General features: G+C 31.3%; 2 protein-coding genes and 1 long non-coding RNA gene across 3 annotated transcripts; 2 read left to right on the plus strand and 1 right to left on the minus strand.

Moving 5' to 3' along the window:
- The first annotated feature begins 3,879 nt into the window (after positions 1-3,879).
- Positions 3,880-6,846, plus strand: LOC125423921 (uncharacterized). The gene is made up of 4 exons (XR_007242671.2): positions 3,880-4,124; positions 4,942-5,085; positions 5,694-6,120; positions 6,379-6,846. It is a non-coding gene; the product is annotated as an uncharacterized LOC125423921 (long non-coding RNA).
- Positions 6,847-9,751: 2,905 nt separating this feature from the next.
- LOC125423837 (actin-related protein 7) lies at positions 9,752-16,675 on the plus strand. The gene is made up of 7 exons (XM_048479417.2): positions 9,752-10,064; positions 10,785-11,000; positions 11,267-11,408; positions 13,152-13,393; positions 15,084-15,267; positions 15,635-15,702; positions 16,213-16,675. The coding sequence occupies exons 1-7, from the start codon at positions 9,987-9,989 to the stop codon at positions 16,363-16,365; spliced, it is 1,083 nt and encodes a 360-aa protein (XP_048335374.2). The 5' UTR covers positions 9,752-9,986; the 3' UTR covers positions 16,366-16,675.
- Positions 16,676-16,743: 68 nt separating this feature from the next.
- Positions 16,744-17,756, minus strand: LOC125423838 (22.0 kDa class IV heat shock protein). Its single transcript, XM_048479418.2, has one exon. It carries the CDS (start codon positions 17,631-17,633, stop codon positions 16,962-16,964), a length of 672 nt encoding a protein of 223 aa, XP_048335375.2. The 5' UTR covers positions 17,634-17,756; the 3' UTR covers positions 16,744-16,961.
- Positions 17,757-27,262: the final 9,506 nt, after the last annotated feature.

Genomic DNA, 27,262 nt, shown 5'->3' on the forward strand with positions numbered 1-27,262 from the left:
ATATGTAACCTGAGAAGTCTAGAGATAGCTAGTTATGCATAAATTGAAGTGCTGATCTTTTGAGAGTATGTTTGCAGGTAACCTCCCTCAAGTTTGATTTCTGCAACCCCTGCAATCCATTTATTTTATAAAAGATGTATTGGATATTTAGCTTACTTCGTCAATACCTGAGTTAGTGAAGTATGGTTAGAGAATGTATTTAATGTGAGAGACTTTTCAGATTTACTTCCTAATGAACTTCAAGTTTGCCTCTAAAAAAGGGAAGTAAGTTTGTAATTGATCTAGTTCTAAGTACATATGTTATTTCCTTATCACTTTATGGTATGCTCTAATACAGCTGAAAAAGTTGAAAACCCAATTGTGAGACTTGGTTAGATAAAGGAATTATCCAACCCAATGTCTTACTTAAGGGGATGCCAATGTAGTTCATAAAAGAAAAGTGACACCTAATGGTTTTATATACATTACAAGCATTGGAGAAAGTTACTATATATAATAGATACCTTTTTACCTTGGATTAATGACTTACTCAATAAGTTTCAATATACCAAAATGTTCTTCAAGATTGACTTGCAACTAAGGTACTATTAGCTAAGGGTTAAGGACTTAGATACTCCTAAGACTAACATGAGTACTATAAGTTTCTAGCTATATCTTTTGGATTCACCAATGCCTTTGTAGCTTTTATTGATATAATGAACCAGATTTTTCCATCCATTATTAAACCAATTTAAAATTGTCTATACCAATTTAAAATTGTCTATGCAGATCACATTTTAGAGTACTCGACGAGTGAATCAGAGTATGTGATGCATCTAAGTTAGTTCTTGCAAGCCTTAAGATAAAACTAGTTATATGTCAAATTCAACAAGTATGAGTTTTGGTTGAACTAATTGGAATTTCTTGGACATTTAGTTTCTGCTAATGACATTTATGAAAATCTTTAGAAGTGGAAACAATACTAAATTAGGAGGAAACAGTACTAAATTGGGAACTACCCACTACCATGACAAAAATATAAAGTTTTCTATGTTTAGCGGGATATCATCGTCAGATCGTAGAAGGTCGTCTAAAATTATGGGACCACTTCAATGTTTGAACAGAAAATGGGGCAATTTTGAATAGAATGAAAATGTAAATAGAGGTTTCAAGAATGACAACAGAGGTTAACTTCAACTCTTGCTTGACCTATCCTGAAGACAATACAGGATTGTAGTATGCAACAATGCTTCCTATCAAGGTTTGGGTTGTGTGCTAATGTAGCATAGTATAAGTCTATATCTATATATATCTACAGGAAAAAGAAGAATAATATAACATAAAAATATTATTTTAAATTCTTCTTAGTTGCTAAATTACTCTTTTCTTGATGAGGGTTTTACCTCATTATTTAAGGAGGAATCTCTCTTTCTAAGAGGATCTTTTATTCTCCCTTCCCCCCCCCCCCCCCCCCCCCCCCCCCCCCCCCCCCCCCCCCCCCACATTCATCACCGTGGCTAAATTTAAGATCAACTCAGACCATTTAGACAACCCTCTAGGCTTAATTAATACTCATTTCTTACTCACAAATCCATGACTACCTTTCATCAAGATATTATATTTCCTCTTTAGACATGATGTGTCAAGTTATAACCTTTAGCAAACCATCTTAAGAAAGGCCACTCTTAATTATATTATAAATTTTACTTCTCACCTTTTTCTAAATCCAATTTCCCTTATCTTGTATTTATTATGGATACATACAATTTGATGCATTTTTATGTCACATAAGCCTATTCATTTTATATTTAGAGGATTAATGTATATTTCTCTTTATGTATATTGTGCTATTCTAACTTTTGTTAGTGAGCTGCACTTTAAATTTCTTGTTTTGGAGCATTTCTCTAATTTTGTAATCAGATGTTTCTTCAAAATTGACCCAAGCTGGAAGACATTTGACTTGGCTCTAACAAATCAGGCAATTAGGGAGTTCAATCCCGAGCATATGAGAAGACCATTCATACAAGTCCAATCTAGACACACGTGTGAAGCCCATAGCACAACATTATGACCTAACAAAAATTAAGTAGAAAATATCATATCCATATCTTGTAAAAAAAAAAAAAAAAAAAAAATCATATCCATATCAGTAGAGAAGTTTGAAAAACCAACACTTTACGCCTATAAAGAAAAATGAACTTCAAATACATATCTTCACATGTCTCTAATCCATGTGAAAAACAACAAGTCTATGCACATTCCTCTCAATTTGTGGTTGTAACAGGATGATTTTGAAGAAAGGTTGACTTGGGCTCTAATCTAGCGATGACCAAGTTCCCTTCTTTAGCCTAGATTAGGATCCCTTTACATTCTTCTTATTGGAGAGCTAAGTTAGGAACTTTGGATCATGTAGAGCTTCAAAAATCTACTTGGTCACAAATATAACAATACCACAACAATAATCCAAGAACCAAAAATAAAGAAATTCAATAAAAATTGAAAGAAGTTGTAAATAAAAGAGAGAATGAGGAGCAAAATCCCTAGCAGGTTCTGAGTAGCATTTTCTAACCATCCATGATGATTTGTTTTGGATATGGATAAAGGAAGGGAATGGATATTGAGAGAAACAATTATTTAACATGGAAAGATGTTTGAAGAATGGTTGTAAAGATATATGAACCATGAGCAATGTTAGCGAGTTGAAGAGAGGAAAGTATTGAAGAACCAAAAACTAGATAATCCATCCTTCTTTGTAAGTCTCCTTTTAAGTCCCTTTTCAAGTGAAAAAATATTTTGTCTTTAAATAGTCAAAATTCTCATTTCTTTTTCCTTGCTTTTTCCTATAACAATTGTATAATCACTTTTGCCTTTCTTAGACGTACTTTTAAATAACTCTTGGAAACTAGCTATATATATATATATATATTATTATTATTATTTTTTGGTAAAGCTTAGTGTTTAGCCTTAGGGATGAAAAAAAGTGTTTTTAACTTAAAATAATAAATCTCATCGTAAAATATTATTGTTGCAGGATTAACCAAAAGGAGGAAGAATGCAAAGGTTGATTTGTAGGAAGGTGTGAACACAGAAGTTTTTTTGCTTAAGCAGGTTTAGGCTGGACTTTTTTCAAGTCAGGGAGATAATTTGGACTTGATTAGACTGGACCAATATTACAAATCTAAAGTCTACTACCTATTCCTATAGGTCTCAGGCTAGACTTTGGTTTGGGATTCGAGTTTAAAAGCTTAGGCTCAAATTTATAGGCTAAAATTTAACTTTTATGTCTTTTATTTCTTTTTTTTTTTATATAGTTTTAAAATTTGATTCAAAAATATATATTTTTTGCTTAAAATATCTTTATATAATAAAATAAAAATAATAACTTAATGAATGGACAATGCTACAAGTACCAAATTTATTTACCAATTTTTTTATATGAAATAATGTGGTTGTTTTATTAATCATTGATATATTAACAAATGGTTTAAAATCATGGAAAGTAAATCCAATAAATAATGCAAAATCATTGGATATTAAACATTTAGTTAATAAATTTAATGAATCTACAACTACTATTAATAAATTATTTTATTTTATAATAAACAATAAATAAATACAATTTGACATATAATAAATATATATATATATATATATATATATATAAATATATTAAATAAAATTATACAAAATGATAAAATCATATCATGCTAATTAATTGGGTTGGGCTTTGGACCAGCATGTATGGTTGCCCAGTGTTCTAGACTTTGGGCCAAATCTATAAAAAAAAATGAGAAATTTGGGCTAGTACCCTTATTTGAAAAGCCTTAATGGAATCTAGTAATCCCGTTTCAATCTTTTTTATTTTTCCCTTTTATTTTCAAATATTTCTAAATTATCCTTTTCAAATATCAAAAGGAAAAAATCAAGATGAAAAGCTATTCCATCCTTCCCCTGACTGGAGCATGAAGAAGAAGAGGAAGAGAAAGTGAGAGAGAATGGTGAAGCGGCTTGGGACGACCAGAGAGTTCTTCAGGAGGAGGGACGAGTGGAGGAAGCATCGGAGGCTCAGCAATTAGCTCCGCCATGCCTTTCCCAGTCTTGGCCTCAGAGTCATCGCCTTCGGTGTCTATCTGGTCAGTGAGCAGGTCTAAAACAAACTCCTTGCTCCTTCGTCCTCCTCTTATTCTTCTTCTTCTTGCTCTTGTTCTTGTTCTCACCACTCTTCCCATTCCTTTGCTTCTCACTGACTCACTAAGACAACTAAAACAACAACCTCATCAAGTGATGATGATCATTTAGCCCCTTATTGATGAATGGAACTAACTAATTAAATGATTAGTTTGTTCATCACGCTAATTCATTCGGTTTCTCACTTTTTTTTTCTTAAATCTTCATCGTTTCTTTTTGCCAATGAATTATAAAAGGAAGTTCTTTGTAGTTTATAATTTCTGACTTTTCTTCTTGGAATCTTTGGAGGATGGGTTCTCATTTGCTTCGTTTCTGAGATTTTTGCCTTATCCATCTCTCTGGATTTTTTCTTTTTCTTCCCTTTAGATTCTCCACCACTATATATATTGTTTATGAAATTGAAAGGATTATTTTATAAAAAATTTTCTTAATAAAGTACAATTGGTCTGTATGTCTATATGATATAGTAGTATGAACAGGATTGTTTAAACTGGTTTGAGATAAGGATATGAGCTTTAGGGGGACTAGTGGACTTCATGTTTTCAACAGCTAAAATATGGATTACCCTTGTGTTTTGTATTGGTTTTTCCCTTTTCTAGCTATTTTGGTTTTTTAATCACAGTTTTCCTTTTCTTGTTAGAACTATTTATATATCATGTTAAATGAAGTCGAGTGCAAGAAACATTTATAATTTTACATTTCTAGTTGAAATGCAGGATATATCTATTCTAATTCTGATGTACTTTTCTTCCATTTGATGTTCTTACCTACCAGAAGGATCACAATGACAACTAGCATACCTGCTGGAAGTGGCAAACTGAACTATGGAATGAGTGACTGCAAAGGAGAAGGTTGTAAAAGGTCTTCATGGATCACCAGCGTGACTTTTAACAGATGCATACAGAAAGAAATTTCATGGTATGCTAAGGATCTTAGTACTAAAAACCAGTTTACAAGTATAACTGCTTTTATATTCTTTTACATAGTTAACATGATCATCTTATGCCAATTCTTCTTTGAAACAAATTTCTTGGTTGAGGTCAGATGGTGCACAAAACTATACTTGCTCTAACTTTTAGATCCTGTGAAGTTGGTTAGTTTGACCGTTTTCAACTTTGTTTGTGTTGGTTTTTGGGAAAGAAGATCGTATCTATGAATTTATAAATGCTATACAAATTTTCAAGTAGGTATAAGACAAGAAGATGGACAGTTCTTAACATCCTGAACAATTTTAGGAGTGTTATTTTCTAAGAAAATGATATGGTTAGAGTCTTCACCTTACAGTTTATGGTAGCATTTAGACCATACTACACTATCATATCGTTATTATCCGAGTATCTTAGGATGGCATTGACCAAGAATTACTTGGTGTATAAATGTCAATGCAGTAGAGCCTTCAATCTTTTTGGTAAACATAGCATAGGTCATATGAAATTATGATACCTTTTTTCATTGTTTGAAATTTATTTAGGAATTGTATGAGAAATTTGAGATAGTCTACTTCATGTTTTGATATATCAATGCAGCAAATACTTCAACTTTTCCGCCCTTAAATACCTATCAAACCAAATCATCTATCCTTATTCTACAAATATTCAAGTCACGAAGGACATCCAAGAAGTTGCGCATGCATAGATTTAGTTCTTCCCAATCTCCAATTACTGAGAATTGGAGGTCCACCAGAACAATTACTTCATCATACAAAAGAGAAGGTTTAACCAAGTATTTTGATTTTGCTATCATTGGTAGTGGAGTTGTTGGTTTTGGCTATGCCCTTGAAGTTGTAAAACATGGATCTGTACCAGTGATTACCAAGGTTGAGTCTCATGAGAGTAATACAAATTATGCTCAAGAAGGTGTTAGTGTAGGTTGTTTCCTTCAGATTCTATGGAAAGTCATATGCAGGACACCATTGTTGTCGGGGCTTATCTATGTGACGAGGAGACTGTCAAGGTAAGTTGTCTTGTAGAGCTATATATATAATACACATTTATATATGTATATATATATATATATATTCATAATCATCTGCTTTCAAATCTGATATCTAGTGTAAGGTGTTATTGCTGTATAATGTCATAGATTTGCTTTAAGGTTCTGCTCAAATTGCCTTAAATTGAAAGTTTGGGCTTTATTGAGAGATTGCTACACAATATAATATATGTGATTGGTTCTTATCAGCTGAAAATGACATGGCATTCCTTTTGCCAGATAATAAATGCTTTTATTATGTTCTCCAAGTTGTCTATACTGAAAGACCCAATAGGATTAAGGAATTGATTGCTGATGCATCATTTGATCATGGAGAGGATGAAAATTTGCATCTAGCAAGGGAAGGGGGCCACTCTCATCATAGGATTGTACATGTTGTTGATATGACTGGAAAGGAGATTGAGCGAGCTCAATTGGAAGCAGTATTGAAGGATCCTAACATTACCGGGTTATGGCTTTTTACTTAGGATTTTCTATTTACAAGTTTCTAATTCTTTGTCTTGGGGTATAGAAAGAAATTTTCTTCAACTCAACATGGTAGTAATTATAGTATTTTCGTTCCTTTGTATGTTTATGCACGAATTGTAAATAAGTTATTATCAACTACATACCTACAGCATTGGTCACCTTCTACTCTTTTTGATTCAATATTTCTTATTGGACAACAATTATGATTCATTTTTTCGAGTGAGCCCGTAATTTAGATTCTTATACCCATAATTACAAGGCTAATTTTTGCACAGCCGTTGTACATTTTGCCCGAAAACTGCATTTATGAGTTTCTCTGCCGTTGAACTCATTATTGTGTTACTTTTTTTCTTTTTTGGCTATCTAATCTTTCATTTTTTTTTTATTTTTTTTTTCCCTCAGACCTTAGGCTTGGTTTTAATTTACTCATATTATTTTGCAAAGATATTTTAGTTACCAGTTACTCTTATCAATATTAGTTTGTCTTCATGAGTTTGAAAAGGTTTTTTGTTCATATGGCCGAGCCCCAAGTCAACTATATTTACATTTCATGAAAAACGTTTTGAAAAAATAACATTTTATAATTTATAAAGTACATAAACTATTCTAGATTCACCTCCTAATTCATTCTCTTTTATAAAATGACCATGGCCATTTCCATATTAAACTATGGTATCATATATAATATAAAATAATTGGAATAACAAATGGATTGTTACATTGAAAAAGATTAACAAAAAAAATTATCGACAAGTGCAATCGGTATTACTGATAGACCCTTTGATAATTAGGAAATTACATTTTTTTTTTTTTTGTTAACAACTTAATGTATTTTCTTCTTTTTTTTTGTTTTTTGTCATTATTTAAGTTGCATTTAACAATTTCTATAGTGTTATACATAATATAAATATAATTGTCATAAAATATGGAGTTCAATATATAAAAAAATAACTTGAAAAATTACCGAAGAGGCCATCGATAATATCGATAGGTGCTGTCTACAATAATCCAATAAGCTTGTTAAAATATGGAAAAATTATCGACAACCACCATTGCTATACAGATACGTCCTTCGATAATTATGAAAATTTAAATTTTCTTTTTTGTTTCTTAACATATTAATATGTTTTCTTTTCTACTTATGTTTTTTTACTATTACCTAAGTTGCACTTAAAAATTTCTATGCTGTCATATATAATATAAACATAAATGTAATAAAATATGGAGTTTTATATTAAAAAAAAATTAACTTGAAAAATTACCGAAGGATCCATTGGTATTTGGTAATACCGATGGTTGCCGTCAATAACTTTTCTAGTAAGCTTGTTAAAATCTAAAAAAATATGGATCTCCCACCTTCGGCCATCTTTTCTAGCCAAACCAGTCCCTTTTTTTTCATCTCTTCATTTCCGAACAATACCCAATACCAATTTCTCTTGAAAGCTAATTTACAATAACTTCCATAAAAAAAAAAAAAAAAAAAAAAACTCAATTTAACATATATTTACTAAATTTTTAATTTTCGACTAGTTTTCAAACCAAATAAATTGATTCAAAATCCTAAATTTATCACAAAGTACTCAAAAAATATTATATACCAGCTAAATTCAAAGCACACTATCTAAAAACCAAATTTACAATATATATATATATATATAGCAATAATATCCACATATTTTTGTTTTTGCAAATAACCCAGTTAAAGAAGAAATAAATGAATGATACTTACCTGAATGATGCTTTTTAAGGGAGAACGAAGAAAATCGAGTGTAAAAATGAGAGAGAAGAAAGCAAAAGTTTTTTGTTTTGAATGGAATGGTTTGCAAGAAAGATGAAACTGTCCCCAGTGAGATGAGCTTATAGTCCGGACGAAGGTTGAAAAAATGGATATTCACGTTATTTTCAATTTTTATTAAGGTTAGAAAGGGTAAAATAAAAAGATTGAAATGGGATGGGTAAATTTCATTAAGGCTCTTCAAACAAGGGTATTAGGCCAAATTCTCCTTTTTTTCAATTGAATTTCATCAAATTTCAAATTTTAGACTTTTTTTTTTTACATTCTTAGCCAAAATATATGTATTTTTTTGAAAAGAAAACTTCCGTTACTTAAACAAAATGAATAAAATCATTTTAAATAGCTTGAGCAAGCCAAAATATATTTTTCTATTGGTTTAACTATTGAACTTTTATAAAATGTACGAATATAAATTCTATATTAATCAAATATAAAAATCTTAAAAAGTACATAAGAGATTTGAGCGATTTTTTTTATAAAGTTAACTTAACGTTAACTTTTTGGTGTGAGGCCCCCGCTTTAATATTTTCATTCACCTTATGGTATGTTTGGATAGAATTAAAATTAGTGGGAATTTAATTTTTTTAGGAAAATAATAGTTTTTTTATTTTTTTGTTTGGATATTTATTGTAAGATGGAAAAGTATGGATTCAGGGAGTTAGATTTCCACCGATGTAGAAAAATATATGGAAAAGTTCTTCCAACATATATATGTGTCATTTTGAGAATATTAGAGAAATTGGTTTTGAAATTTTTTTAAAATACATATTTACACTTAATTTATTATATAATCTTAAATTTAATTACTTGTAAATCTTAATTTTTCTATTACTTACCAAACAAATCAAGAAAAAAATTAATTTTCAAAAAACTGAGTCGCAAAAAACTAAATTTTGAAAATTATTTTCCCTTTCAACTTTGATATTTTCCAAACGGATCATTAATGAAAACAATTTATAATTTAGACAAATATTGTTTATATAATAAACGGTTTATTTGAATGGTAAAAAATAAAAAATAAATAATAAGTGGCCAATTAAAAAAAGGAAAGTGGCCAGTTTAACATTTTACAATAGTGCAGGGGGAAATTTCTTCAAAAAATAGTTTTAAGAGGCAAATTAAAAGATAAATTGAAAGTTGAAGGGATATTTTGTAAATAAAAATAATAATAATTCTATTATAATTATTAAAAAAAAAAAAGGCATTCGTTTACAAATTATTATTATTATTATAATAATAACGCGGGGAAAATTGCTTAAAAAATAGTTCAGCAAGCAAATTAAAAGATAAAATGAAATTTGAGAGGATATTTTGTGAATTATTGTACATTATATATATTTATATTTATATTGAAAAAAAAAAATGCATTCATTGTTGATTCAGTGGCGTGGTAGGGAGTGATTCGAACAGACTAGAGTAGAAAGTGTCGACAGAGGCCGGTAAGTGCAAAATGGAGACTTGAGAAATACTGAGCAGGTGTGAGAAAATGGTGAGGTTGTAGTTGAACTGAACAAGCTTTGGGTGGTTTAGGGCTTTTTTTTTTTTTTTGTTTTTTCGAACGGACATGGAGGCCGCGGTGGTCGACGTCGGCTCCAAGCTTCTCAAAGCAGGACCAGCCATTCCCGATCAAGCTCCTTCTTTGGTATTTATTATTCCCAACCCATTTGCCCACTTTTCTCTTCGTCTCTTGTCCTGTCTGTCTTAAGGGTTTTTCTCTTTTGCTTTTATTTTTTATTTTTTATTTTTTATTTTTTATTTTTGCTTCTAATTCCCATTGTTTTTCATACATCTCTTTTTGTTGTATATATATATATATATATATATATATTGGAAAACAGATGTCAGTTTTTGATGGTTTACTTGTGAATGGAGATTTGTATGGAGTTGAATTGAGAAATATTTGTTACTTTGAGCCTTTCATGTTGCTTCCGTTGCTAATAGGTTTTCAATTAACCCTCTAATAGGTCTGCTAGAAAATAAAATAAAAGAGAAAGAGCTTTTAATAGTTGCAATAAGAATTATGAAGAAAGAAAAACACATTGTGAATATTTCAATATAAGGTTGTGGCTCTTTTTCTTTTATTGGTTAAGATCATATTTATTTCTTGTTTTCAACTATTCAAAATTGCTGAGTGACTTTGTATTCGTTCTAAAAGAACAGTTTCTGGTTGTTAAGTCACATAGATATTTTAGTGACCAAACTCAGAATTTCCATGTTTTCGTATTGTGCAATGCAATTTAAACTTTTCATTAACTCGCATAGGCATGTATTTCAACATCAGGCCAAAAAAGTAGAGCAATCTATGTTATTTACTATAGAGAATGGCTGCAGATTATGTCTAAATCTTTAACGTGTGATTCAGATAATTCCTACTCAAATGAAACGCATACTTGAAGATGGAACCTTAAATGATTGTTCATCCTGTGAGGATGTCACTGTTGATCCAGTTGTGCGAGGTTTTATTAGAGATTGGGATGCAATGGAAGATCTGTTACACCATGTTTTATATACTGGCCTTGGATGGGTAATGGGCAATGAAGGACAGATTCTGTTTACAGATCCTCTTTGTACTCCCAAGGTTAGATAATGCTTTTTGTTTTCGTGAACTAAGGATAATGTTCAAATATTTCTAGAATGTATAGCTTAGAAACATTCTGTTTATGAATAATTCAGACGATCTTTTAGATGCATCCACTTCTTTCTGTCTATGCGAATGCCTGCACAAATGTCCAAGTGCATGTTTTATTTTATTTTTTTCATGTTGTTTTGAAGTTGATCCAAATTTCCTATCGTTGCTTTGCTTTGTGTCTCTTCAAGAATAAATAATGCGAAATTTTCTGCCAGGCTGTTAGAGAACAGTTAGTACAACTGATGTTTGAAACATTTAACATATCGGGCTTCTATGCTTCAGAGCAAGCAGTATTGTCACTCTATGCAGTAGGACGAATCTCAGGATGCACTGTTGATATTGGCCATGGAAAGATAGGTATATTTTCTATTCAGCCTTTAAGCTTATGAGAAAATTGGTTACTAATCAATTCTGGATTTAATGAATGTTTTTATAAGCTATTTTTATAATTGTTTTATTTTTCATTGTAGAGCAAGTCTTATGTTCAACTTATCCTATCTAGCATATAATGACTGAGATAAAAACATCAGTATTGATGGACATGTTAATGGTCCAATATCTAGATACATGTGCAGTTATAATTGTTTAGATGCTCAATATACAATGTATTTTTTTATTTTAGTTTTAAATTCTACAGCAAAGAATTTTTGACATCTCTTAGTAATCACTATGCCATTATAACAAGTGAAAAGTCATAAGCAGAATACTTTATACAGCGTTAGGTTATTAATATGTGATAGTCATGACTAACAACCATAAAACTGGTGGCTTTGCTTTAAGTGTTAGTTTTTCTATTTTATGTCTTTCTATAAAAATTAATAAATGCATGGTGAAAATGCTGCAAGTACTAGAGTATAGAATCTGAAATGATTGCATGTCACACTCACATTATATTCTGCCTATTCTTGACACATTTTTTTAATGTATATTTGTTGGTTTTTATACTCTGCACAGTTCAGCATATTTAGTGGTTTTAAACTTTGCACACTTCAGTGAAAGCCAGGATGATGGGGCTCATTTGATAATTTGGCCTTCAAGATACTTCATAAATAGTAATTGACCACTCTATTGCTAATTTGTGCAAGTCTACATATTCATAGTTTGACTGATCTTGGAAGGAAACTATTAACCTTTGTCCTTGGTGAGGTGTGGCATGTGCCTCATAGAATTTGTGCATGAATACAGTTTCTTTTATATTTCTGTTCCTGTAATTATGGAAAAAATAATTAATACCTATGAGAAATGGCAAAGTGAAAATTACATAAGAGGGGAAGAAGAGTGGAATATAAATAAAAGAATAAGGTTGAAATACCAATTAAAATTCTAACACCAAAATAATAAACTGATGCTGTCATAACAAGTATTGTGTGTCTCGTAGTCAAGTGGTAGGTGGCTCTAGATTCCTCTTAAATTTAGTTTGGGGTTTATGTTTAAAGAAAGTTTGAAGCTGTTTCTATGTTTTAAGTTTGTAATTTTTATTTCGTCAGTATTGTTAGGAAGGATATCACAAAATTCTCAAAAACTGTATCATTTACTTTCTTTATGTAAGGGACATTTTTTTTTTTTTTTTTTTTTGGGTATATATGCAATATGCTTTAAGGCATTAGGTGTATTCTTAATTAAAGGAGTGGAAGTTGTGTTTGTTTAAAAGAATGATAAGGTCATTTCTCCATGTTTGGGGCTTGTCCTGTTTCATTGCACCTAAAAGTGTGTCTACTTAAATGTTGAAAATAATTTCAAAGCTATACTTGGGTTGGCTACCTGTCATGCAAACAATAATTCATAAACTTCTTTTGCTTTCTTTCTCTTATTTGTAATTTCTGATGCTTGTGGTGGAAAATTTTCTCCTTTTAAAGTCAAACAATTTTGACAGTCAGCTCCTAATGCAGTTTTAAAATACAATTTCTACTCATAAGTCCCCTTTTCTGGTTCTTTATCTGTTTTATGATCTTTTGATGGCAATGAATGGATCTTTCTATTGGTCTATTCAATGCAATCTGTTGAACAACATGCTACTGAATGGTCCTTTGCATTATGCAGTGAAAACTTGAGCAAATTGATGGTATTCTGATTGGTGTTTTTTTGGCTGGGTTTTACTAGATATTGCTCCTGTAATTGAAGGTGCTGTACAGCACATTGCCTCACGACGGTTTGAAATCGGAGGCATTGATTTGACAAAATTACTTGCCCAAGAACTTGGAAAATCCAATCCACAGGTCAATATAAGCATGTCTGATGTTGAGAAAATAAAAGAGCAATTCTCGTGTTGTGCTGAGGATGAACTTGCTTATGAGAAAACCCAAAACGTGATGCCAGAGAAACACATCCTTCCTGATGGACAGGTGTATATTTCACAGTTTCCAATCTTTATATGCATCGTGGTTGACTTTTGATTGTTCCAATTTGCTATTCTTATTATTCCGTTGGCATTATTATTTTCATGGGCCTTTATGAACTAGGCTACACAATTTTAATACCTCATGGTAGATTTAATTGGCTTATTCATGTATGACAGATAGGGTAGAAAAGAAAAAGAAAAATAAAGATAAGGTCTCTAGTATCGCACTAGAACAATTTTAGGAATCACTCCTAAAATCCTTAGGTATGGCACCTAATTTTGGTTTGCATCACATAAGACCGGAGAAATAATCTCAGAAGAATAGTCTTATTATTAATCAACTCTCTTATTAGGTTAAAGAGATCCCATTTATAATAAAACCCCCTAAGAATAGAAGGAAAGTAAAATAATAAGAAATCCTAATCAAATAATGAAACTAAATAATAAAACCATCTAAAAACATAAGGAAACTAAAATAATGAAAAAAAAAAAAACCTAATTAAATAAGGAAACTAAACTTGGATACCTAAAGGCCCCAAATAGGACTATCTTCAACCTAGAAGAGTCCAAATCAAAGTTTGGGCCTTGGAATCTGGTTTTCCCCTCCTTTGGTTAGTTTTCAAAGATTGTTTCCATCGATTCCTCATTTCCATCTTGCATCACTTATATTGTGAACTGCTTTCTTCAGTGGTCTTTTGTCATCATATTAAGCAGTCTCAATAAATCAACAGAAAAAAATGTAAGTGGATTCCATGTTTGTTAACTATTTTAATCAATACCTTTTGGGTGATGAAAATACAAGTCGTGGTCCTCATGGAGTATAGGAATGTTCCTATTTATTGATAATGATTGAGGAAAGAAAGCTGCAGAAATTTGTAGCAATAAAAGAAACTGATTGAACAGAATTAAAAAATGGTGTTAATATGGAGGTAGTGTGTTTTTTTTTCTTCAATGATATTTTTAGAAAAATCTCTGCGTAATCAACCATTTACCTGTCATATAATGAGGCACCATTGTTTTTATGATTATCACCATTATCATTATTTACCTAAATGCTAGCTCTGAATTTTGATTTTTTGGTAAGCCTTCTTATGTCTGTCCTTCCTTTGTTTATTTGTACTGGATTAGAATTATGATTTTGTTACCTTTCATTCTTGTTCATTTGCTTTTAAGAATGATATGTTTTCATGAATACAGAGTTGATATGCAAAATGAATTGGCCATTGGAATCCTCTTTGTTTCTTTTCTGCACTGTTAAATTACCATTAGTTCAAAAAACTTAAGACAGAAACTGAGCCTCCCACATGCGGCAGTCTAAATTAACTTGTATGGTGACTCAGGATTCAAACACAAGATGATTTAGATAGGTAGGCTCTGATAGCTAATTTTTAAGCTGTAGGAAGTGCTTGTAATTATGTTATCAAGCTAGCAGACATGCACTTAAAACACACAATGAATGATCTTAAAACTGTTTATAGTTTTGATGATTGGACCTACTGCAATATATTTTGTACTTGCATATACAATTTATTAAATATTATTAACCTGCCAATATTCTATTCATGCTTCCTGTTCTTATTTTCTTCTCCCCCAGTTCGTCAAACTGTATGCTTGATGACAATCCTTCTAATTTGTGACACTTTGTTCTGTGCTTTAAGGATCTGAATGTAACGTTTGAAAGTCATAACTTTCAGGTGATTACTATAGGAAGAGAAAGATATACTGTTGGTGAGGCCTTATTCCAACCATCTATACTGGGCTTAGAGGCACATGGAATTGTTGAGCAGCTTGTTCGTAGCATTTCAACAGTCTCATCTGATAATCATCGGCAGTTGCTGGAAAACACTGTACTTTGTGGTGGCACAGCATCAATGACGGGTGATTTTGCATTTATTAATGCTAGAAAATTTTAAATACAGTAGATATAATTTTACTTATTGTAAAGTTTTAGCTTCTCATTTTAGCGCTGTGAACTTTCAGAGTAATATTTAGCTCCTGCATCTAGGGCCTGTATCACACGAGCACAACAGTTGCACGCAGAAAACTAGTACTAGTGGGATATATCACATATATTAGTGTTAGTGTCCGCTAGAGCTTTGTTTGTGGTTAGAACAAGGATGCTTGTGAGTCCAGTAGAGTGCAAAAAGTGGATTGCCGATGAACTTAATTGTTCTGCTTGTGAATAAATGGTGTTTGGTTCTGAAAGTCACTTATCATCTCATGTGCTTGATTCTGCCTACTGCAGGTTTTGAAGATAGGTTTCAGAAAGAAGCTGGTCTATGCTCATCTGCTGTTCGTCCGGCTCTAGTTAAGGTAACTAGTTTTTAACAAAAGAGCCTTTGCCTAACTCTGGTTGTGAAGCATAGGATGAAAATATGTCTAGTGAGATATTTCTTGAATGTCTTTGTGGCAACCTGTGATTAACGGTATTTGTTTTGTTATACTAAGTGTCAAAATATATGTATCATTCTCAAGGACAGTTTGGCAAGTTGATAAAAGTTTAATTAATATTAGAGAAGGAATTTCATTCTGGGGGAAAGGATCCTGAATAATATTTGTTTTGCATTTCAGTAACTCATAACTGATCTGGTGGTCTCTCGCCCTCTTTTCCATGCTTTGAAACAGAGTACATGCATAATAAATCGGGAATTATTTATTATTCCTATTTGCTGGCTCTTACACACACTGAGAAAGCTTTTTGCGTTTTATTTGTAATAATTGCAATTTTTTATTATTATTTTTTTTTTTTGGGGGTGATGGAAAATAGTTGCAAACTTGTGCCTGATCTTTTTCCATGTTGGTTAACTGTGTCTTTTCCTACAGCCACCGGAATACATGCCAGAGAACTTGACAATGTATTCAGCATGGGTGGGAGGGGCAATACTTGCCAAAGTCGTTTTCCCTCAAAATCAGCACGTAACCAAGGCAGACTACGATGAAACCGGACCTTCCATTGTTCACAAGAAATGCTTTTGAAAAATATTCAGCTCTTCTTTAATGTCTAGGTTACTGCCATTGATATCTTTGTACCATAGTGTATGTTGATGTTACTAGAGAAGAGAAACGGTCGATCAACTAGATTCTAGATGACTGAGAAGTGTCGCAAAATTATGCAATTTGATCAGGAGGAGACCTCGTTTTGAGCGTTTTGCGACATGGAGCTTGAGGGATTAATGAAACTCATGTATGACTACATTTCCTTTAATCTCATGGAAGACTTTGGAAGAAGAATTATAATTAGTGTAGATCAGCTCCCTTTTAAATATACATTTCTTTGCATTTGAAATTGGCTGTGTGGTTGAGTTTAATGTCATTTTGGCGCCTCTTGTGCCCATCATATAAGAGAGACTGGGAGAAGGAAAAGTGAAAGGTATGTGATTATTACATTGAGATTGATCGGATTACAAATATTTTAATTGAAACCACTCCACCACCCGAAAAATCAAACCTCTAATCACAATTTTTCTTTTTCCTTGGGTTTTGGGACAAGTATGAAACACTACCATATATTCTTATACACGCAAGTATGCATACACATCATATGATGTGTTTACATCTATTTTAATCTCAAATCACATGTCAGCCTTGGTTGGCTTGATATCTTGCGCGAAATCCTCATCCTTATGTGCAATACTAATCACCTTAGGCTGCCTCTTTTGCATCTCAGCAAACTTAGGTACTGTAATCCTCAACACTCCATCTTCAAGCCTGGCTCTGATCCCATTCACGTCTGCATTGGATGGCATTCTGAACTGCCTCCAGAATTTTCCGTTGGTCCTCTCGGCTCTGTGCCACTTCTCCCCATCTAACTCCTCTTCCGCCTTCCTCTCCCCACTGATCCTCACCACCCTGTTCTCCTCCACCTCGATCTTCACCTCGTCTTTTGTCATCCCCGGGACGTCTACCGCAATGATGTGCTCAGCTGGCGTCTCTTTCCAGTCGGCTCGTGCCATTGCCAAAGAGTCAAGGCCTTTGGGGAGAGGAAGTGGGGTTTGTTCAAGGATCCTGAAAGGATCTTCGGAGGGGAGGATCATATCCCATGCTAGTGGTCTTGTGTAGGGAACCAATGCGTTGGAATGGGAGACTATGAGGGTTAGGATAAGAGTTTGTAAGAGTAGCGAAATGGGCATGTTTACGATGGCCATTTTTGGGCTGCAAGGAATGTGAGAAAAGGTGAGAAAATTGAAGACAGACGCAGATGTAGGCAATAAATTTTGTTTTTGGTTTCTAGTCGGACAGGCCATGAGGGAGGTGAGATTTATAGGGCTGTGGAATTGTTTGTGTATGCTTCTAGAGAATTCATGTTTGGTCTGAATTGTTTTTCAGGACGAGGGACTGAAGTCAGAAAATTCTAGGAGACTCGAGGCTAGATGGTGTACAGTTTGTAGAATGTTCGAGAGACCCAAATAGAAGTTGTAAGATGATATAAGGCCCATCTACAAGATTTTGCAAAAACAATTTTGTACGATAAAAATAAAAAAAATTGAATCTCATACTTTTAGAAATTATAGATTAAGTCTTAACGATATGTTTTAAAACAGTAATGTTTGATAAAATGTTAAGTATGATATTATATATGTATATGTTATATATATTAAATATATGTATGAACAAAAAATATTACGTTATTAAAAATAATCTATATTTTGTTTTTAACATGTTTTTAAACTTTTCCAAGTAAAACATCTATGAGTACATCTATGTTTTTTTCCATAGAGTTAACTACATTTTGGACCCTTCAATTTCAATTAGGTGCTTTAAGTTTCAAAGTTTTGATTGAGTGTCTTCATTTTCATTTTGGTTGCAATCGGATTCCATTTTCAATTTTTTCAATTAAAATTCTCAATTTTCATTTTTCTTCGAATACGGATAAAACCTAATAAAAATTTTGCTCAAATCAATGTTTTATTACAAAATTCAAAAATTTTATTATCTTAAAATATTAAAAACTAAATAACATTCCCCACCATAAAGATTAAATATATAATGTCCAAATTGAAATAAAACTAAAATCAAAGATCTCAATTGACAAAAAACAAATAAAAATGGAGGTCTAAATTGAAACCAAAAAGAATATTAAGAAACTCAATTGAAAAAATTAAAATTTGGCGCACTTAATTCAAATTGAGGCAAACTAAAGAGTCCGAAAGCATAGTTATAACCCTTGGAAAAATGAATCTTATTAGTATTGTCTTTTTCAAGTCATGTATATGAAATTAAGCTATGAGTACATTTTTGGTTACTATAAAATTTCTAAAGTGAAAAATGGGTTTTACAACGGAAGTATGGAACAGGTTTTAATTGTTTCAATTGAATTATTTCCATATACATGCAAGATGTAATGTGTGATCAGTGACAATGTATAGTTAACTACATCGAAATATATACATATATAAATATATATATATATATATATATATGCATAGAGAGAGAGAGAGAGAGTAATGATTTAGTGAACTACTATTTCACTTTATGGTACATTAAACAAAATATAATAAAATAATATGGCATAATACCAAATGGGAAAAAAAAATACAGAATTTTTTTTTAATATTCAGTATTATTTACACATCATGTAACAACTTAACAGGTTATTATTAAAGAGTCAAATTTTTTTTATTATATTCTTAGTATTAAAACATAGAAATGCAAATAAATAATATAAATTAGTATTGCTACATATTATATGCTAATATTATACCTAAATAGCTAATAATAAAATGAATTAGATTACTTACTAAATCATTACTGTAACTATATATGTATAGTCAGACCCCATATCAAAACAATATGATGGATTTTACATTAAATATTATTTTATTAGCTTTTGGATCACATCAAATATTGAACTTAGAATTCAAAAAGTATTCAAATATAAGTTTAGTAACATGCTAAAACTCTATTTAAAAAAGTTAACTATATTGGAATCTAGTAAATAATAAATGTAATTTTAAATCTCAGTCATTAATGCAATTCAATAGCTAAATAAATTCTGACGTTAATTTTAATATTAAAAATCTTACTTAAGCTTAATTGTTTATATATATATATATATATATATATGTATGTATGTATGTATGTATGTATATATATGTTTTGGATGATGATTAGGGTCCATTGGTGATAAGATATTTAGCTGCATATAATTATGTTTTGACTTTTAAATGTAAAAATCTAATATTGAAAAATAAAATTTTTTGGAGAGTGAATTAAATTTGCATATGATGTAGAATCTCACTAGTAATGATACAAACATGTTCAGTTTTTGTTTATTTCTTATAAATTGTGTATAGTTTGCTTACTTTAAGTTTTTATTAGTGTTAATTAATAATAGCAAAAATTTGTTAGACATATTAATTAATTACAAATGTAAAAAAATGAAAAAAAATTAAAAAAATAAAAAAAAGAACTAAAACTAAAACTAAAACTAAAAATCAATATAATTTTAAGTTGTGTTTCATTTTTTGTTTATATATATATATATATATATTCATCTAGAGTTCACATAGCTATCTAACTATTAACAACTAACATTAACAAAATATTAAAATAAGCAAATTACACACAATTTAAAAATTAAAAATTAAGACAAAAAACAAAAATTGAACACGTTGATTGACAATACCTGTGACAAATAGCATTTTTCATAAATTTTTGTCCCAAAAATTAGTCTAAAACTAGTAGTTTTTTCTAAACTTCGCAGTTTCTTCTTCTTCTTTTAATTTTAAATTTTTATTATTTTTTTATTTATCTTTCACGTATTAGTGTCTCATACGAGTTTATATTTCCAACTTGCCAAAAGCTTCTTCTTTTTTTTTTTTTTTTTGGTTGGGTAATAAGCTTGTAACAAGCATGTTGTTATATTCGGAGACAAACTTATAGTCAATTTGGTCTGTCATCAATATGGGAAACAATTTATGTCATATGACATGAAACCCCCATTAAATAAGCACTCGATAATTAACATATTAGTATCAACGTGATTAACATATTAGATATTTAGTATAGATTAGTCTAATCATAAACAATGAACGCTTTGCTTTCCAATTTTGTTTACATTTATTTTCTTTTCACATTTATTATTCTCACGAAATGAATATATAAAAGAATTCCGAGAATTGCGTATTCAATTGAACAATGCATTACATTATTTATATTCACTTTTTAATTATATTCATTCTAATTATATTTGACATCTCTTATTTGCAAAGAATTTTCAATATGAAAACACCGAGATAACGAGCTGATTTTTGAATAGGAAAAAGATTGGATTTGCAGGATCCCAATGAATCAGCTTATTTGAAAAAAACTTTGTTCTATGGAAGATCTATCTCGTGTCTATTATTGCATGGTTCCACTCTCCAAGGACTCCGAATCATTCTCTTCACGCCTATCCTTGACACACTTACAAGATTTGTTTGCATCAATAATGGATCAAGCTTATTTACTGACTTTTACAATAGAACCCTTGAGCATACAATTTTTATAATACTTCAATTAACCCATTGAAGTGAAAGAGATTCGTTCAAGATATATATTGCAGTATTAAGTGCATCTACCTAGTAGTCATTTGGAAGCCTTTCTCCTATACCATGCTTCTAGCAATTTCTTCTATATGTTATGTTCTTGCACTCTACTAGACCATTTTGTTGCGAGGCATGGCAAATGGTAAGCTGTGTTTGAACTTCATTTTTTTTTTTTTTATAATAATCTATAAAAGGTTTAGAGATGTATTCACCACCATGATCTATTCAAAGTATCTTCATAACTTCCCAACTTGCTTTTGTACAAGCCCCTTGCTTTATTGAAAGATCTAGAATGCGTTTGGCTTTTCTTTGAGGAAATATATCCACATCATTTGAGTTTACTCATAAATATATAGAAGAAAATATCTTCATTCATTTGGTGGTGGAGTTCAAGTTGGCCCAAAAATATTAGCATGCACCAACTCTAAAGGTGTCTATGCTTTCCAAGCATTTTTCAGAATGACAATGCATGCATTTTTCTGTAAATACATCCCTCAACTTTTTGTATGATTAATAAGAGGTTGGCCTAATACCACTTTTATTTTTCAATAATTTTAGGCCATTATAATTTTGAGACCTACATCTCAAATGGCATAAATATGACTTCATTCAATTTTTTATTTTGAAATGCAAAGCTTTCATCACATGGCATAATGAGAGGGAAAAAAAAATTATTCAAATTCATTTTAATTCACAGTAGTTCCTAAATTAACTAATAAAAAGTTTAAAATCTAAAAAAATTGACTTAATTTTATCAATTTATAAACAGAATGAGAAAAAAAAATAATTAATGGACTGATGGGAAAACTAGTCAATTTTCCAATGTTTAAACATTTTGTGAGTCAATTTGAAAATCAATTTAAAAATTAAACTAATGTAAAACTCATTGTAACTTGAAAATTGTGGAACATTTTAAAATTGAAAGTTCATTGTGTAATATGGCCAGAGTACAATTTACTAAAATGCAATTATTCTTTTTGCAAATAATGCAATAAGGTTTACAATTATTTGGAGAGTTCTTCATTCATCATTCCTTCTTCCTCGCCTTGACCACCATGTCCTATATTGGTTGAACCTCCTTTGTTAGTCAAATTGCTTGTAAATTTGAGCTTCTTGTATTAAATAAATAAATGTTTGTGAACTTAACATAATCAATTACTCATTTACAGGGCTTATTTATGTCATTAATGGAACTGACTTGTTTATTATTTTGTAGTAGGGTCTTTGGTCACACACTTTCTATAAGACTTCAGTTGGCCCATTGGATTGGAAAACCAACTCTCTTTATAAGCCCAATGACTTATCCATATTTTTTTTATTATATTATTAAATTATTATTATTTTTTGTGTGTTAAAAAGTAATGGGTAAGTCTGACTTGTAGAGACTATAAACGGTTTAAGGCAAGCAAACAGATGCATACCGTATTTTGTGATTAGGAATTTCAGAAATCATTGAAAGCAGTGTGTCCATAGGCACTACTTTACGTTGTTTTCTATTTTACAGGATTAAAAATTTAATTTATCAATAACAGCATTTGGAGGTTAGTATATTATGATTAATGAAATTTATTATGTATATTTAGATCCGTAAATTATAACAATTGATATCAGCGCGTATGGTTAATATGCATAGTAAATTCCTTTGTAATTTGTCTTATAATAACTCAGTTCGCATAGTGAATATTGATCTGTGTTTCGGCCATTCATCATTGATCTGTGTATATTGATTACATTATGTTTATTTTATTATTATTATTTCCTCTTCCTTGATTAATCGAAGATTACATGTTATGGTCTATGGAATATATATATGTATATATGTGTGACCCGATTGTGATATATTCATGCCCGATTATTATGTGTAATAAAAAAAAAAATTATTGTTTCTTGACAAATCTTGATCTGGGTATTGTGGGTTCTTGTTCTCTATGTGGAATGCAATATTTATTGAGCCCTAATTTTTGTCTGAAACACAATTTTTCCCCCAAAAAAGAAAAAAACAAACACATTGAGAAACCCATGGCCGAATGTTTCTTGCTTGGGTGTTTGTTTTGGGTTAATTTTGAACCAAATTGATTTGTGGAAACCTTTGCTCAAAAAAATACAAATCAAACGGCACCAAAATTATAGAAAATGGTTGCCGAAAAAGGTATTTACCGATGGGATGAAGAAGCAGGTCGCGTGACCCGTTACCCTGTAAAAAGTATCGAACCGAGACCCGGTTGGATGGAGAAGAAGCTTCACACGACTTGTCGTGTGAAGTTGATTTGTACCGTTTGCTGATGTCATCATGGTGATGTTAGCAACTGTTGTGCTGATGTTAGCATGATGACATCAGCAGCCCGAGATTAAAAAAAAAAAAAACAAAAAACAAAAAACACTTTTTTTCTTATTTAACTTTATTATTTATTGATTTATTTATTTATCTATTGTTTAATATTACTTTAAAAAAAAATTGTTATTTATTTATTGTTTATTCATTTGTTTATATATCCCATTCCAATTTTCTTGAATTAAATTAAATGCCTATATTCAAAATTGGATTATGTTAGCTTTCTCTAAAAGGGCTTTGTACCTAGTTGATATAGTAGTATGGAATTTTAGATACTCACCCCTCGTGAGACTTATTTTATCTACATTATATGTACAATGTAATGTATGTTGGCATAGTGGATGAGATATTTTATATTTGCCTATTTCATGAAATTACCAAATATTGATTTTCTCCCACTTATTAACCAGGGTCTATATGGGTAATTAGGCTACCCTATCGGTGGTTCTAGTTGCTTTGTATGATGCCTAAAATAGTAGTGGAAGTTGATTGAATGTCATGAATCGCAGGTTCTGAGTTATCCTGTCGGTGATTCAGTTCAATACATTTGATTGTGGTTATTTGGATGACTGTCCCTAGCCCGCGAAAAGGTATCTTTAGTGCTACAAAGACCTTAGCGATATTGATTTTATGTTTTGTGATAGGGGCTGGAAAATAGTTATTGTTTTATATATTAAATGCTTTATTGTTTTTACCATTTTCACAGTTACTAGCACCCCGAATGTTCTGCCTATAATTGCCATGATGAAATTGGATGGGACAGATTATCAGAAGTGGAAGAACACTTTAAGTATGAATTTGACATTTATGAAATTGGATTTGGCTTTGGAGATAGATCCACCAGTGATACTAACTGATGATAGTAGTGCAGCAGTTATGAAACCTTATGAGGATTGGAAGCACTCTAATAAGTGCTATATGATGATGATGGAGAGCTATATGGATGAAGCTATATATGCTAATATTCCTAAGGTTGACACTGCAAAGGAACTTCTTGAGGAGATAGCGAAGAAGTTTATCAAGTTTGATATGAATGAGAAGCATCATTATTTGGACTTTTTGAATAATACTAAGTATAATGGAATTAAAGGAGTAAGGGACCATATTATGTTACTTTCTTCTTATTATAATAAGTTAAGGGACCTTAAGATGGACATCGGAGAAAGAAAAGAGTACTTCAATGGAAGGTGTGACTACTGCAATAAAGTTGGATACAAAAATATAAACTGTTGGATTTTAAAGAAAAGAAACAGAAGAAAGATAATATTTTAATGATTAAGTCTAATATTATTGATGTGCCTATGAGTACTTGGTGGTTTGATACTGGAGCAACAATTCATGTTACTAATTCATTACATGGGATGATAGCTCAAGAGTGGGGGCCAATCAATCTTGAGCAGCATTTTTTTTGGAACTTTATGTGGCAATTTATATAGACTTGATTTATTTAATAATGGTCTCAATTATTCTGTTAATTCTGTTGTTGCCCCTATTGTTGCTTCTAAACGTCCAAGAGTTAATTATAATTCCTCAATATTGTGGCATAAGCGTTTGGGACATATTTCTAAGTACAGAATGGAAAGGTTAGTAAAGGATGGAATACTTCCTAATCTTGACTTCTCCGATCTATCAGCTTGTGTTGAATATGTGAAAGGCAAGCTAACTTCCAAGGTTAGAAAGGATAAGATAGGAAGGTATGGAGATATTTTGGAATCAATCCATACTGATATATGTGGACCTTTCACACCAGATGGATGTTATGACTACTTTTCTAAATGGTGATTTATTTAAGAATGTATATATGATTCAAGCAATTGGCTTCCAGTAAACAGGAAATGGTAATTTGGTTTGTAAGATTAAGAAGTCGATTTATGGTCTTAAACAGACTTCGAGGAAATGGTATCTTAAATTTGATGAGGTTGTCATAAAAAATAGCTTTAAGGAGAATGCTGTTGATAGGTGGATATATATGAAGGTCAATGGAAGTAGTTTATATTTCTGATGTTGTATATTGATGACATACTCTTAGCTACCAATGACACTGACCTGTTGGCTGAGACAAAGCAGATGTTGTGCAACCATTTTGACATGAAAGATCTTGGTGAGGCTTCTTTTATTTTGGGAATCGAGATTGTTCAAGATAGTACTAATTATGTGTTACAGTTGTCTCAGAGAGCCTATATTGATAGAATCCTTAAGAGATTTGATATGCATAATTGTTCTCCTAGAAGTATACCGATCATGAAGGGTGAAAGATTTTATAAGGAACAATGTCCCAAGAATGATAGAGAGAGTATGGCGATGAGAAATGTTCGCTATTCTTCAGCAGTGGGTAGTTTAATGTATGCTCAAGTTTGTACACGGCCTGATATAGCTTTTGCTGTGGATATACTTGGTAGATTTATGAGCAGTCTTGGTCCTATTCATTACCAAAAGTTAAGAAGGTCTTTAGGTATCTAATGATCATGTGTCGACATATTGACGCACCAACTCTCTTGATGTTGTTAGTTATAGTGATACAGATTATAAAGGTTGTATGAATGATAAGAAATCTATCACCGGATATATATTTATCATGGTAGGAGGTCTTGTGTCTTAGCAAAGTGCCAAGCAGTCAGTGACAGCATCCTTGACTATGGAGGTAGAGTATGTGACATGTTATGAGGTTACTCGTCATGCAGTTTGGCTTCGGAATTTTATTTGTGATTTAGGAGTAGTTGACTCTATTGATATGCCTATTATGATGTATTGTAATAATACTGCAGCAGTGTCTTTCTCTAATAATTTAAAAGGTATCCCTGGTAGGAGATACATCAATGTAAAGTATTTTGTGATAAAGAAGAAAATTGAAGAAGGCCTTTTTACTATTGTTCACACGCCTACTTATAGTATGGTGGCAGATCCACTGACCAAGGCCTTACAAGTAGGCATATTTGAGTAGCATGTGTCCTGTATGGGATTGTTAGGCAGTTGATACTTCTGTGGGTCAGTAGGAGTATATTATGCATTCTGCAGTAATATCCATGTTGAGTATCATTTATTTCTTTAAGTATTTTGATACATTAATATATGTGGATCATTATTTTTTTATGAAATCTTTTATTACACATATTATTGCTTCTTATATTTACAAGCCTGTTTAGACTTTTAGTCTAGGTATATGTATATGTTGATCCACAGGTGCTATATTAAGTCCCTACTTCCTAGTTTGGGTGTATTGGTGTATCCTGTCAATACACAATTTGCTCGGATGAAATGGTATTGTGTGTTGGGGGATTGCACGTGGTTAGATAAATCTCTACTACTTAAACTGAGTTTATGGCATGCAAAGTATTTAGTTGAAATGGTATCATGTTTTAGGAGATTTACTGAGAGAATCTCTACTACGTAATCTAGTATATTGTTGTGCCATATCGGTATGCTATATATTTAGATAAAATGGTATTATGGTTCGGGAGATTCTGTAGTAAGTGAGTTTAGATTATATATGATCATAATTATGCAGTCCAAGTGGGAGAATGTTCAATAAATAAATGTTCGTGGACTTAACATAATTAATTACTCACTTACAATGCCTATTTATGCCATTAATGGGACTGACTTGTTTATTATTTTGTAGTAGAATCTTTGGTCACACACTCTCTATAAAACTCCAGTTGACCCATTGAACTGGAGGATCAACTCTCTTTATAAGCACAATAACTTATCCATATTTTTTTATTATATTATTAAATTATTATTATTTTGTGTGTGTTAAAATTAATCGGTAAGTCTGATTTGCAGAGACTATAAAAGATTTAAGGCAAGCACACAAATACATACTGTATTTTGTGATTAGGGTTTTTAGAAATCATTGAGAGTGGTTTGAGAGTAGTGTGTCCATAGGCACTACTTTACGTTATTTTCTATTTTGCAGGATTAAAGATTTAATTTTAGAGGTTAGTATATTATGATTAATGGAATCTATTATATATATTTAGATCCGTAAATTCTAACAACTTGCTCAAGTTGCAAA

This window comes from Ziziphus jujuba, chromosome 7 (genome assembly GCF_031755915.1).
Source record: "Ziziphus jujuba cultivar Dongzao chromosome 7, ASM3175591v1".
Classification (NCBI taxonomy): domain Eukaryota; kingdom Viridiplantae; phylum Streptophyta; class Magnoliopsida; order Rosales; family Rhamnaceae; genus Ziziphus; species Ziziphus jujuba.